The sequence below is a fragment of the Epinephelus moara genome, chromosome 23, assembly GCF_006386435.1.
Source record: "Epinephelus moara isolate mb chromosome 23, YSFRI_EMoa_1.0, whole genome shotgun sequence".
In the NCBI taxonomy this organism is placed as follows: domain Eukaryota; kingdom Metazoa; phylum Chordata; class Actinopteri; order Perciformes; family Serranidae; genus Epinephelus; species Epinephelus moara.
Window position 1 is genome coordinate 32,778,324 of NC_065528.1, and position 11,887 is coordinate 32,790,210.

At 40.3% G+C, this 11,887-nt stretch overlaps 1 protein-coding gene across 6 annotated transcripts in view; it reads right to left on the reverse strand.

Annotated features, from left to right (window-relative positions):
* Positions 1-2,808: 2,808 nt before the first annotated feature.
* The window catches only part of rab3ip (RAB3A interacting protein (rabin3)), a 25,326-nt gene continuing 16,247 nt past the window's right edge, over positions 2,809-11,887 (reverse strand). For 5 of the 6 annotated variants that reach the window (XM_050035939.1, XM_050035934.1, XM_050035935.1 and 2 more), the window contains 8 exons: positions 10,083-10,160; positions 8,395-8,598; positions 8,168-8,296; positions 7,956-8,068; positions 7,815-7,838; positions 7,352-7,451; positions 7,074-7,143; positions 2,809-5,532 (listed from right to left, as the gene is read on the reverse strand). In XM_050035939.1, the coding sequence (XP_049891896.1) occupies positions 5,450-5,532; positions 7,074-7,143; positions 7,352-7,451; positions 7,815-7,838; positions 7,956-8,068; positions 8,168-8,296; positions 8,395-8,598; positions 10,083-10,160 (801 nt within the window). In that variant the 3' untranslated portion in view covers positions 2,809-5,449. The remainder of the gene's footprint in view (positions 5,533-7,073; positions 7,144-7,351; positions 7,452-7,814; positions 7,839-7,955; positions 8,069-8,167; positions 8,297-8,394; positions 8,599-10,082; positions 10,161-11,887) is intronic. The other variant, XM_050035938.1, reaches the window with a different exon arrangement.

Consider the following 11,887-nt stretch of genomic DNA (forward strand, 5'->3'; position numbering starts at 1 on the left):
AAGTTATTAAAAAATGTCATACTATAGCATGTCATTTGAAATCATCAAAAAAAGTCATAGTATAGAATGTCGTTTGAAATCATCAAAAAAAAGTCATAGTATAGCATGTCGTCTGAAATCATGAAAAAATGTCAAAGTAACGCATGTCGTCTGAAATCATTAAAAAAGTCATAGTATAGCATGTCGTTTGAAATCATGAAAAAAAGTCTTAGTATAGCATGTCGTCTGAAATCATGAAAAAAAGTAATAATATAGCATTTCGTTTGAAATCATCAAAAAAACGTCATAGTATAGCATGTCGTCCGAAGTTATGAAAAAAAGTCATAGTATAGCATGTTGTCCAAAATCATGAAAACATGTCATAGTATAGCATGTTGTTCAAAATCATGAAAAAATGTCATAGTATAGCATGTAGTCCGAAATTATTAAAAAACGTAATAGTATAGCATGTCGTCCGAAGTTATGAAAAAAAGTCATAGTATAGCATGTTGTCCAAAATCATGAAAACATGTCATAGTATAGCATGTCGTCCAAAATCATTAAAACTGTCATAGCATAGTATGTCGTCCAAAATCATCAGAAAACGTCATAGTATAGCATGTTGTCCAAAATCATCAGAAAACGTCATAGCATGTCGTTCGAAATTTGGAAAAATTTAATAGTCTAGCATGTCGCCCAAAATCATGAAAAAATATCATAGTATAGTATGTCGTCCGACATCATCAGAAAATGTCATAGTATAGCATGTAGTCCGAAATCATGAAAAAACATACTATAGTATGTCGTTCGAAATTTTGAAAAAAAGTCACAGTATATTATGTCGTCTGAAATCATCAGAAAATGTCATAGTATAGCATGTCGTCTGAAATCACGAAGAAACGTCATAGTATAGCATGTCGTCCAAAATCATAAAAAATGTCATAGTATAGCATGACGTCCGAAATAGTGAAAAAATGTCATAGTATAGCATGTCGTTCGGAATGATCAAATAAATGTCATACTATAACATGTCGTTCGAAATTTTGAAAAAACATCATAGTATAGCATGTTGTCTGATATCATCAGAAAATGTCATAGTATAGCATGACGTCCGAAATAGTGAAAAAATGTCATAGTATAGCATGTCGTTCGGAATGATCAAATAAATGTCATACTATAACATGTCGTTCGAAATTTTGAAAAAACATCATAGTATAGCATGTCGTCTGAAATCACGAAGAAACGTCATAGTATAGCATGTCGTCCAAAATCATGAAAAAATGTCACAGTATAGCATGTACTCTGAAATCATTAAAAAACATAGTATAGCATGTAGTCCGAAATAATTAAAAAACGTCATAGTATAGCATGTCGTCCAAAAGCATGAAAAAATGTCATAGTATGGCATGTCGTTTGAAATCATCATGAAAAAATGTCATAGTATGGCATGTCGTTTGAAATCATCAAAAAAAAGTCATAGTATAGCATGTCGTCCAAAGTTATGAAAAAATGTCATACTATAGCATGTCATTTGAAATCATCAAAAAAAAGTCATAGTATAGAATGTCGTTTGAAATCATCAAAAAAAAGTCATAGTATAGCATGTCGTCTGAAATCATGAAAAAATGTCAAAGTAACGCATGTCGTCTGAAATCATTAAAAAAGTCATACTATAGCATGTCGTTTGAAATCATGAAAAAAAGTCAAAGTATAGCATGTCGTTTGAAATCATCAAAAAAAGGTCATAGTATAGCATGTCGTCCGAAGTTATGAAAAAATGTCATAGTATAGCATGTCGTCCAAAATCATTAAAAAATGTCATAGTATAGCATGTTGTCCAAAATCATCAGAAAACGTCATAGTATAGCATGTCGTCCAAAATCATCAGAAAACGTCATAGCATGTCGTTCGAAATTTTGAAAAATTTAATAGTGTAGCATGTCGCCCGGAATCATGAAAAAATATCATAGTATAGTATGTCGTCCGACATCATCAGAAAATGTCATAGTATAGCATGTCGTCCGAAATCATGAAAAAACGTAGCAGTACAGAATATTTGTAAAGTCAGTCCAGCATGGTTGAAAGCACAGTGGGCAGTTTGAAGAGAAGAACAACAGAGATTATTTGTTTTCAAATGAAGCTTTAATGTCTTCTCTCGCTCTGTCCGTCTCCAGGCTTTGACTCGGGCATCAGGAAGGTGGTGAGTTATTAATCTGCCACCACCCAGTGGATCTGTGGCAAACCCATCTTAGACAACAACCGCGTCAACCTTTTCTCCTCCGTCCTCATCGCACTCATCCTGCCCGGGCTGGGGTGGGGGATGTGGCCACACATGGACATCACCTCTGCTGGCCATTTAAGAAGTCATGTGCGATTGAAAATGTTCATTAAAGTCGACAGGTTAATGATATTTTCTGTCTGAGAGTATTACTTAGCAAGAAAGCTTCCTCCTCTTGGTTACTCCAAGTGTTCATTGGTAATGTTGGAACGCCCTCTGGTGGACAGACTGTGTAACAGCCACATGCTGACAGTGGCATTCAAGCATACACCTGTTCATACAGTGTCGAGGTACATAGGAAATATTAATAAGCAGCTGATTTTCAGCATTAGAATTTAACTGTAATTCTGATATTAAAAAGTATAATGAATATAATAATTTGTATTTGTGATTTACCCACAATATGAAGTCAGTTAAATAATCTACTTAAGAGACAAACATCTAAAACAAAGGCCTGTGACCTGTAGTGACCTGCAGTGACCTGTAGTGACCTGGTGTGGTTACAGTGTGTGAGGTGGAGAACAGAGTGGACAGACAGCAGCAGGTTTCCAGAGGTATTACTGTTTTTATTTCAGAGTGTCTGAGAGAAAAGGCACTAAACCAAACCGGGAGAGTGACACTGACGTCGAATGAGAGAAAGATGCAGAGGAGTCAGGTTTAAATTAACAGATATAAAGTTTACAGCATACAAACACACTCAACACCCTCTCTCTCTCTCTCACACACACACACACACACACACACACACACACACACACACACACACACACACACACACACACAGCCTCCTATCTACACGTCTCCTCAGTAATGAAATACAGCAGAGTGGAGACAGCCAGAGCTGTTAAAGGAAAATTCCCCCCCAAAAAAACATGTTTTATCAGATTATCTGAACAGAACGTCACGTCCACGCGAGTTCTGACATCACGGAGTGTTTAACAGCAGAAATAAATGTACATTTAGTGTTTCATTTTTCCTTAAAACCCTCTGAAAGCTTCACCGACGTCTCAAAGAGCCCAACAACAAAATAAAGAAATCATAAATAACATTTTACAGAGAATAAATGTATAAACCTCATTCAGACAGGATCGAGACTACAAATATTCACTGTGCTCCTCTGTCATTTAATATCAGGATGTGGTCTGTAAGAGACAAGTCTCCACTGGGGGGCGCCACAGATTTGAAGTGAAGGCAAATAAATTACAATTAAATCAAAGGGGGCTTCAGAGCTGCAACAACTAACCAATTAATCAATCAGTCGTCAACTATTAAATCAATCACCAACTAATCTGATAATCTCTTCATCAGTTTGAGTAATGTTTAAAGAAAGAAACAGTCAAAATATTTTCTGAGTCCGGCTTCTTAAGGGTGAATATTGTCTCTTTGCTGTGACAGTAAACTGAACGTCTCCCAGCTGTAGACAAAACGAGACGTTTGAGGACGTCGTGTCGGACTTCAGGAAACACTGACGGACTTTTTCTTTGTTTTCTGATACTTTATGAACTAAACAACGACAGATTAATCAACAGACATCAGAAATAAATTGTGAATCGCAGCTTCACTGTAGAGTCCTGCTTGTACTCCTTCTGATTGTAATAACAATAATAATAAGAATAATTTTAAGAATAATAATAATATTGTGATTATCTTTGCATCCAACTGTGCCTCCTTCATCTTCTCTTACAACATAAGTTAAACAAAAGCTTACACACTGTTTCATTTCGTAAACAAATATTCGTTGTTTGGTCGTCAGTTTAATTTGGTGAACGTCCTTTTCTATATTTCAGATTCAGCGCAGCTTATCTTTAGTTTTCAAACTTGACTCCAGAGAAAAACAGAAACTTTTAGCAGCACTGGAACAGCTTTTAGTTTCTGGAGCCACGACGACGGAGCAACAGAATCTGAGACTTAGAGAATAGTTGTAATATTTTAATTAGAAAAAAAGAAATGTGGTTATAATTTTGGGGAGGGGAAGAAACACTAAAAAAATTTCAGGTGATGTCAATATTTAACAAGAACAAAGTTAAATGTTGAAAAAATCAATCTGAGGAAAAACTTTAATATTTGGAGATTAAGTCTTATTTTTCAAATTATTTTATTAACAAAGGAGTTATGAGGGTGTGTGATTATGAAAAAAGAAAGTCATAAAAGTGGAAAAATTTGGAATGTTATGAAAATAAAATTAAAAAAATTCTGAGACAAAACGTATTTTGAAAATGGTCATGAATTTTGGCGGTGGAGGGTGCAGAATTTTCAGGTGACGTCAATATTTAACAAGAAAAAAGTTTCATGTTGAAAAAGTCAAAATTTAAGGAAAAATTAAATATTTTGAGAGTCTGAAATTTGCGAGAATTAAGTTGCAATTTTGAGAAAAAATATTTTGCAATAATAATGGACGAGTCACAAAAATGTGTAGTTTTAGGACAGAAATATTTTAAGAATCAAGTCATATTTACAGATTTATTTTCTTATTCAGAATTAGATTTTTAACACCAAAATTTAATCTCTCTCCTCATTACATGACTTTTATCTCAAAAATATTCAACTTGACTCTTGAAATAAATTTTCTTTTAAAGTTCCAACTTTAATGTCAATTTCAGTTTTTTTTTCCTCATAAAATTTTGACTAATTTTTGTAAAATTTTTTGTATTTTTTTCCTCGTTTCATGACTTCTTTCAAAATATTTCAACTCTAATCTCTAAATCTCAGAGGAGCGGCTCTGATGCTCTGTCGTTGGTCCAGAAAAGTGTTTTTATTTGGAACTGAAAAATCAGAATGAATTTTTTTCAGCCCTGTTAAACTCTGATTTCATGATTGAAGGGAGAGGAAAAATAAACTGAAACTCCTCAGACGGGTTCAAACGCCACCACATTTAAATCCTTCATGTCAGCTGTTTTCACGTCGTCACATGTCGTCACATGTCGTCACATGTCGTCACGTCGGAGTGTTTCATGTTTTAATAAAGTAAAATTCATATTTCAGATTCAAACTCAACAGAAACCAACAACAGATCACTGACGTCACAGTCGCTCAGCTGAAAACAACCACAGGTACTCTGTCACACACAGAAACACACTCACACAGGAGGAGGAGGAGGAGGAGGAGGAGGGAGAGGAGGGGGAGGGGGGAGCAGGGTGGGACGGGGCTTCAGGGCGGAGTCTGCTGTGATTGGAGGGCGGGGCTGTCCGTCAGTCACAGCTGGTCTTTGTAGTAGCCGAGCTTGGCGAAGGACATTTCTCTGCGCAGCTGCATCACCTCCCAGAACATCTGCTCCGCTGCAGACACACAACACCAGGTCACATGATGGTCACATGATGGTCACATGACGGTCACATGATGGTCACACGACGGCCACATGATGGTGTGACAGTTAAGTTCTGATTCAGAGTCTGAGCTGGTTAAAATATGTTTTACGGTGCAGCTGACAGAATGTTAATCTTTTTATCAGACAGAAGGTCACAAAGTTTTAAACACCGGGGTTTTCAAACACCCACAGTTAATTATCTTTAGAGAAACTTCCTGTCCTGAATATCTGTGAACACATCAGAGGCACAAACTGCTGCTTCTTCATATCACCCCGTGTGATGATGGCGGCCATTATCATGTTGCTGAAATGTGGCCTTAAACTTGTTTTTCATGGCTGACAAACAAAACTGTATCGAACAAGTAAAACAGTCGATGAACACAGTGCGAACAGTCGACCCAAAGTTGAAGCTACATGTTTTTCCTCTCACCTGGGCGCTATTTATCAGGTCCCGTTTATACGACAACGATTTCAACTGAAAACGGTAAACTTTAGTTGCGTTTTGGCCGATCGTTTACACGACAGCGGCGTTTTGGGTGCCTGAAAACGCAACGTTTTGAAAACAGGTTCCAGAGTGCTTTTTTTTTGGAAACGGCAGCGTCTCCGTTGTCATGGAAACTTGCAATATGCAGTTCCTCTGAAAACGGAGACTTTCCGCACATGCTCATTACGGTTCCAGTCACTAGGCATGTGCGAGAAAGTCGACCATCACAACAACAATGGTGAGCTCTGTTTGTGCTGCTCACCCTGTTGACTTTATCAACGCTTCTCCAGCAAAGTGTAGATCTGTTCCTATAGCAACTCCACCTCGTCGCGGTCCTCTCCGCTCCTCTCACCCACACTGTGACATGTGACCTCCGCGGAGGTCAGGCAAAGCAGCCACTGTGTATCCCAGGACGGGTGTTTAGGTGTGGGTGAGAGGACCAGCAGTGGTAATGTATAGTTACCTGGGCTTCATCAATCAAATTACGCGTTACTGCCCAACACTGATTATAACTACTGAATAAGAAAGTAGTATTTGGGTATAGCAAAAAAATAAAAATAAACTTCAGGTTGCAGCCTCGGCTCGGAAAATTAAACGGTCCTGAAACTGCAGCCTCTGGCACTGCAGCTTTACCTTACTTGATTTTGCGGCTCCATGTCAACGGAGATCGTTTCAAAAACGTCGTCATATAAACGCGGAAGTTTTCTAAAACGCAAAGGACAGACTTTTCTGTTTTTAGAGAAACTGTTGTCGTCTACACAGGGCCCCAGTCTAGACAGGTGAAGTGTGTGAGAGGCTCGTACTCAGGACAGTGTGAGATGTAAACATTAATGGCGTCCTCCTCAGCTGAGCTGTAGTGTTAGCTAGCTCAGAGATGCTAGGTGAGCTAGCAGTAGAGGCACATTTCCTTCTGCGTGGTGATACAGTTTGGTACAATACTTCTCTCAACTCTCTGTTGTCTGGTTGAATGTTAATGAGGTACACATTGTGGGTTTGTGTGTGTGTGTTTGTGTGTGTGTGAGTCTTACCGTCCTGCTGTTTGACAAGCCCTTGGTGGATGTAGCGAATGTAGGTGAAGAAATTACACACAGCTGTGATCTGAGGAAACACACAGACAGTTTGAATCTAAAATTTGTGGATCAGATGTGACGTCATTTCAGTCCAGATGTGATCAGAGAGTCATAAACTGTCACATGATAAAGCTTCAGGTTCGTATTAACTTCAGACTGTGTGTATGACATCACAGCAAAATAAGTGTGTATGTGTGTATGTGTGTGTGTGTGTGTGTGTGTGTGTGTGTACTCACTCTGTATCTACAGTACGGAGATACGTAGTAGTAATTGGACGAATCTCCAAACTTGATTCTGTGCTTACAGGTTTTGGTCTGACCGCTCAGAGCACATTTTCTATGAGACACACAGAGAGACAGACAGGAAGTTGTTCACGTGTTTCTGTCCCACCATGAAGGAAACTGAATTAATTTACTATCAGCTGAGAGGAGACTAAAGCTCAGAGTGGAGGAAGCGAGGAGAGGAAGTAAGGAGAGAGGGATGACTGTTAGACATTTATCAAGGTTCGTCTCGTCAGGATCACTTTGATAAACCTGGACAGGAAGACGGACTGAAGGTGAGAGGAGGAGGAGGAGGAGGAGGAGGAGGAGAAGGAGGAGGAGGAGGAGGAGGAGGAGGAGGAGGAGGAGGAGGAGGAGGAGCCAGGCGGGACGACTGAGGACAGAGGACAAGATGCTGATGAGACAGAGTCAGACTTACGTGACGAGCTCCGCCCTTCGCCCGCTGGAGGAGGAAGTTGAGGGAAGATGGAGAGATGATGATGAAAGAGTGAAAGCTTGATGAAGAGGAGAAAGAGTTGATAATGTGTGTGTGTGTGTGTGTGTGTGTGGGGGGTCTCACTTTGGTCCTCCACACTCCACGGCCGACGCTTTGACCACCGGCAGCGGCTGGAAACCCACCGGCTCCACACTGAGCGTGTTCTGCTCCACGGCTTCTAAGATGGCTGAACCAAGCTGAGGGACGAGACATCACAAGAGAGGACAGCGAGTCACAGGAGAGGACAGCGAGTCACGGGAAAGGACAGTGAGACAAAGGAGAGGACACGTATGTACCTCGCTCTTGCTGAAGGTGAGACAGGGGTAGATGTCCTCACGGTAAACTCTCTCCAGGAAGCAGCAGCTGCGGTCGAGTGTCGGCTCCTCCTTCCAGGCCTTGAAGTCACTGAACAGCTGACTGTCCACCTACACGTCCAACAGGACAGGGTCACACCTCACATACAGTAGAGACGGACTGACACATACAGAGTATTAAGCTGTGATCATATGGCGAGCTCTCTCACCTCTCTACACTCCCGTACGATTGGCTGCGTGGCCGACGGGTCGGGCTGCGTCCCCAGGATGGCGGAGGACGTGCTCTTGTTCCTGCTGTGGCCCTTCCTGAAGGGAGTCTTTACTCCTGTAGATGGGAGCTCACCCAGAGGGGAGGTGGGGGAGGACAGCACAAGTGTCTTCAGAGCCTGGACCTCCGCCTGGAGGACGTCAATCTGACGAGGAGGAAAAATGATGTTGCTAATCTGACAAATGGAAACTGACCCAACATACAGGACTGAACAGGAAGTGAGTCATCAGTTCAGTATCTGACCAAATGTCACCCCTTCTGTTCCTGAGATATGACGTTAAAACATGATGATGTCACAGTCAAGCTGACCTTTGACCTTTTGACCTTCATTATTTTATCCTGTTAGACATTTGTGTCAAGTTTGGTCAGAATTAGTGAATGAATTCTTTAGTTATGGACAAAAACATGTTTATGAGGTCACACTGACCTTTGACCACAAAATTCTGATCAGTTTATTTTTCAGTCCAAGTGGACGTTTGTGCCAAATTTGAAGAAATTCTCTTGAGGCATTCTTGAGATATTGCGTTGACATGGGACAGACGGACAACCGGAAAATATAATGTTGTGTTGACATCAAAATAACGCACGAGTTTTAACGCTAGAATATTTTGTGCTGACTCACTTCATACGTGCGAATTATCGCGTTACACATTTGTGAAATCGCTGAATTGATGAGTGAACTTCCACTGATACGTCCCTGGAGGATCTCAATGCTGATTGGCTATTGTGGCACAAATCAGTCACTGAAGTTCAGATTTTTCTTGGGAAAAAACGTACGACACGAAATCACGCTATTCGCTTCATTAGCGTATTTGCGTCATTTGTGACGCACCCATTGCTCAGCTGGTGGGAAATCACGTCTAATCATGTCTTTACATTGACTTTACAGGTAAGTTTTCTACTAACACTCTTCACAGGCTCTAAAAATCCCTGAGTGTCAATATCTCCATATGTTTGTGACGCAGGTCGACGTCACGATGACGATAATAAAACATTATATTGTGCAGCCTTATTTTGATCTGGTTTTTCTCTGACGTCTAAAATGGATTTATGAACCATTTAAATTCTATGAACAGATATCTATACATAAATGTAAAGTCTGTGGGTGACCGGACAAGATTTGTGTCTGAAGTTCTGGTTTCCATTTGTAGTCTGAGTAGTTTGAGCGGACTTTGGTTGCAGGGAAACAGTTGATGTGGAGAATAAAAGAGGCCGAACTCATCAGCTATCGTCTAAATGATCGTATTATCTATTGTGTATTTCTTTTTTTTTTTTTATTTATTCATGTGCAGATATGAAGCAGATCAGAGAAGTCTTAAACATCTAGATATCTGCTGTCTGCACAGGAACCATCGAAACATTGACCACAGAGGTTAAATCATCTTCAGACCGATCGCTGATGGTTCTGAGATTATGGACGTGTATTCTGGGTGGACATCAGAGACAATGACGTCATCAGGAAGTTCAAGTTACACTGAACGATATCAGTGTGTGTTTCATGTCTGTGTTCATGTTTCACTGAGAGATGAAGAGGAGGAGAGTTTGGGCGTATTTAATCCAGTGTGTGTGTGTATGTGTATGTGTATGTGTATGTGTATGTGTATGTGTATGTGTGTTTAGTGTCGTCACCTTTCCCAGAGCTTCCTTCAGTTGTTTCTCTGCGTTTGCCTGTTTGACGTTTGCTTCTCTCACCATCTTATGGGCTTCCTGCAAAAACACACACACACTGTTCAGTACTTTTGGATCCATTCTTCAGTCACGATCTGTGTTTGGGTTCAATATTCATTCTGATGGTGAAGCAGCGTCTACACAAGCTCAGTGTGTTAAAGGACCAGTTCACTCTAACATAAGCATAAAAACACGACAGTAACAGGAAGTAAAGGAACTGATAGTGAACACTGGTGCTGAGCTGCGAACATGTCGACTACAGAAACACACACCTACACAGAGAGAGAGAGAGGAGTCCCAGCACCTTCTATGAGGAAAAGGCCAAAGACCCAGGAGGAGGAGTGTGAGGAGGAAAGGAACAAACAGCCGGACAGATTCAGTCTCAACGTCCAGCAGAAAACGTTTCCTCAGCGGGGACGAATCTGCAGCTCTGAGCTGAACGCCATCGAGCTCGACAAACTTTGTTATTTCAATAAACACTTCTTCTGCCTTTAAAGTTTAAAATCACATTTAGTCGTCCCTTTTTTTAACCATCGACCTGCAGCAGCACAAAAAGACTTCTATCAACAGTCTTTTATTTGACACCATCATGTTCTGGTGGCATCTCGGCACACTGAACTGTCAGCTCTGTCACATGACTTCACCGCAGCACAGACAGTTTGGGTCGTAGCTGCTGCTGAAGTGTGAGCTCTGTGACGGGGACAGCGACTAGCAGGGCTAACGGTTAGCATCACACGGCTAACATTTACAGAGGTTATTTACAGGTTTAACGACAGTCAGGCTGTTTCAGTGTCAGTTTCAGTTTGTTGGGACTGTTTAAGGGCTTGGTGTCAGATGCTAGCTGCTGTGTTAGCTCGTGCTAACCGGGCAGATGTTAAAGTGACTGTTCGTCAGAGGTAGAGCGGCTCCAGAGAGAGTTGAGACGATCCAGGATCAGAGCAGGACCAGGATCAGAGCAGGACCAGGATCGCATGCAGGTATCGTTTGACTGGAGATGTTTCACCTGGCACTGGGTTATTTTGGTCGAAACCTTGAAGGTATCCAGTGACAACACTCAGCTCTACACTTCATCCTGTGTTGTGTGTATTCAGCTTAGACAATAATTAAAACGATCACGATAAAGTAAATGTAATGATGTAATAATTAATATTTAATGATAAATATCTGAAAGTAAATTAGGAGGTTTAGAATATAAGGAGAATGTTCGTATGTTTAGATTTATTTTATGACTCGTTTTATTCAGTATCAACACATTTACTTTATATTTGTCAACTACTATTTGACTTAAAATAATACCCACATTCCTCGAGGCAGCGGCCGAGGAGGGGGAGTTGCAGCCATTTTTAACTCTANTGAAAGTAAATTAGGAGGTTTAGAATATAAGGAGAATGTTCGTATGTTTAGATTTATTTTATGACTCGTTTTATTCAGTATCAACACATTTACTTTATATTTGTCAACTACTATTTGACTTAAAATAATACCCACATTCCTCGAGGCAGCGGCCGAGGAGGGGGAGTTGCAGCCATTTTTAACTCTAGTCTGTTAATCAGCCCTAAACCTAAACTAGATTATAATTCATTTGAAAGCCTCGTTCTTAGTCTTTTACATCCGACCTGGAAAACCTCGCAGCCACTTTTATTTGTTATAGTGTACCGTGCTCCTGGCCCGTATTCTGAATTTGTATCTGAATTCTCAGAGTTTTTATCCAGTTTAGTTCTTAAATCAGATAAAGTTATTATTGTAGGCGATTTTAACATTCATGT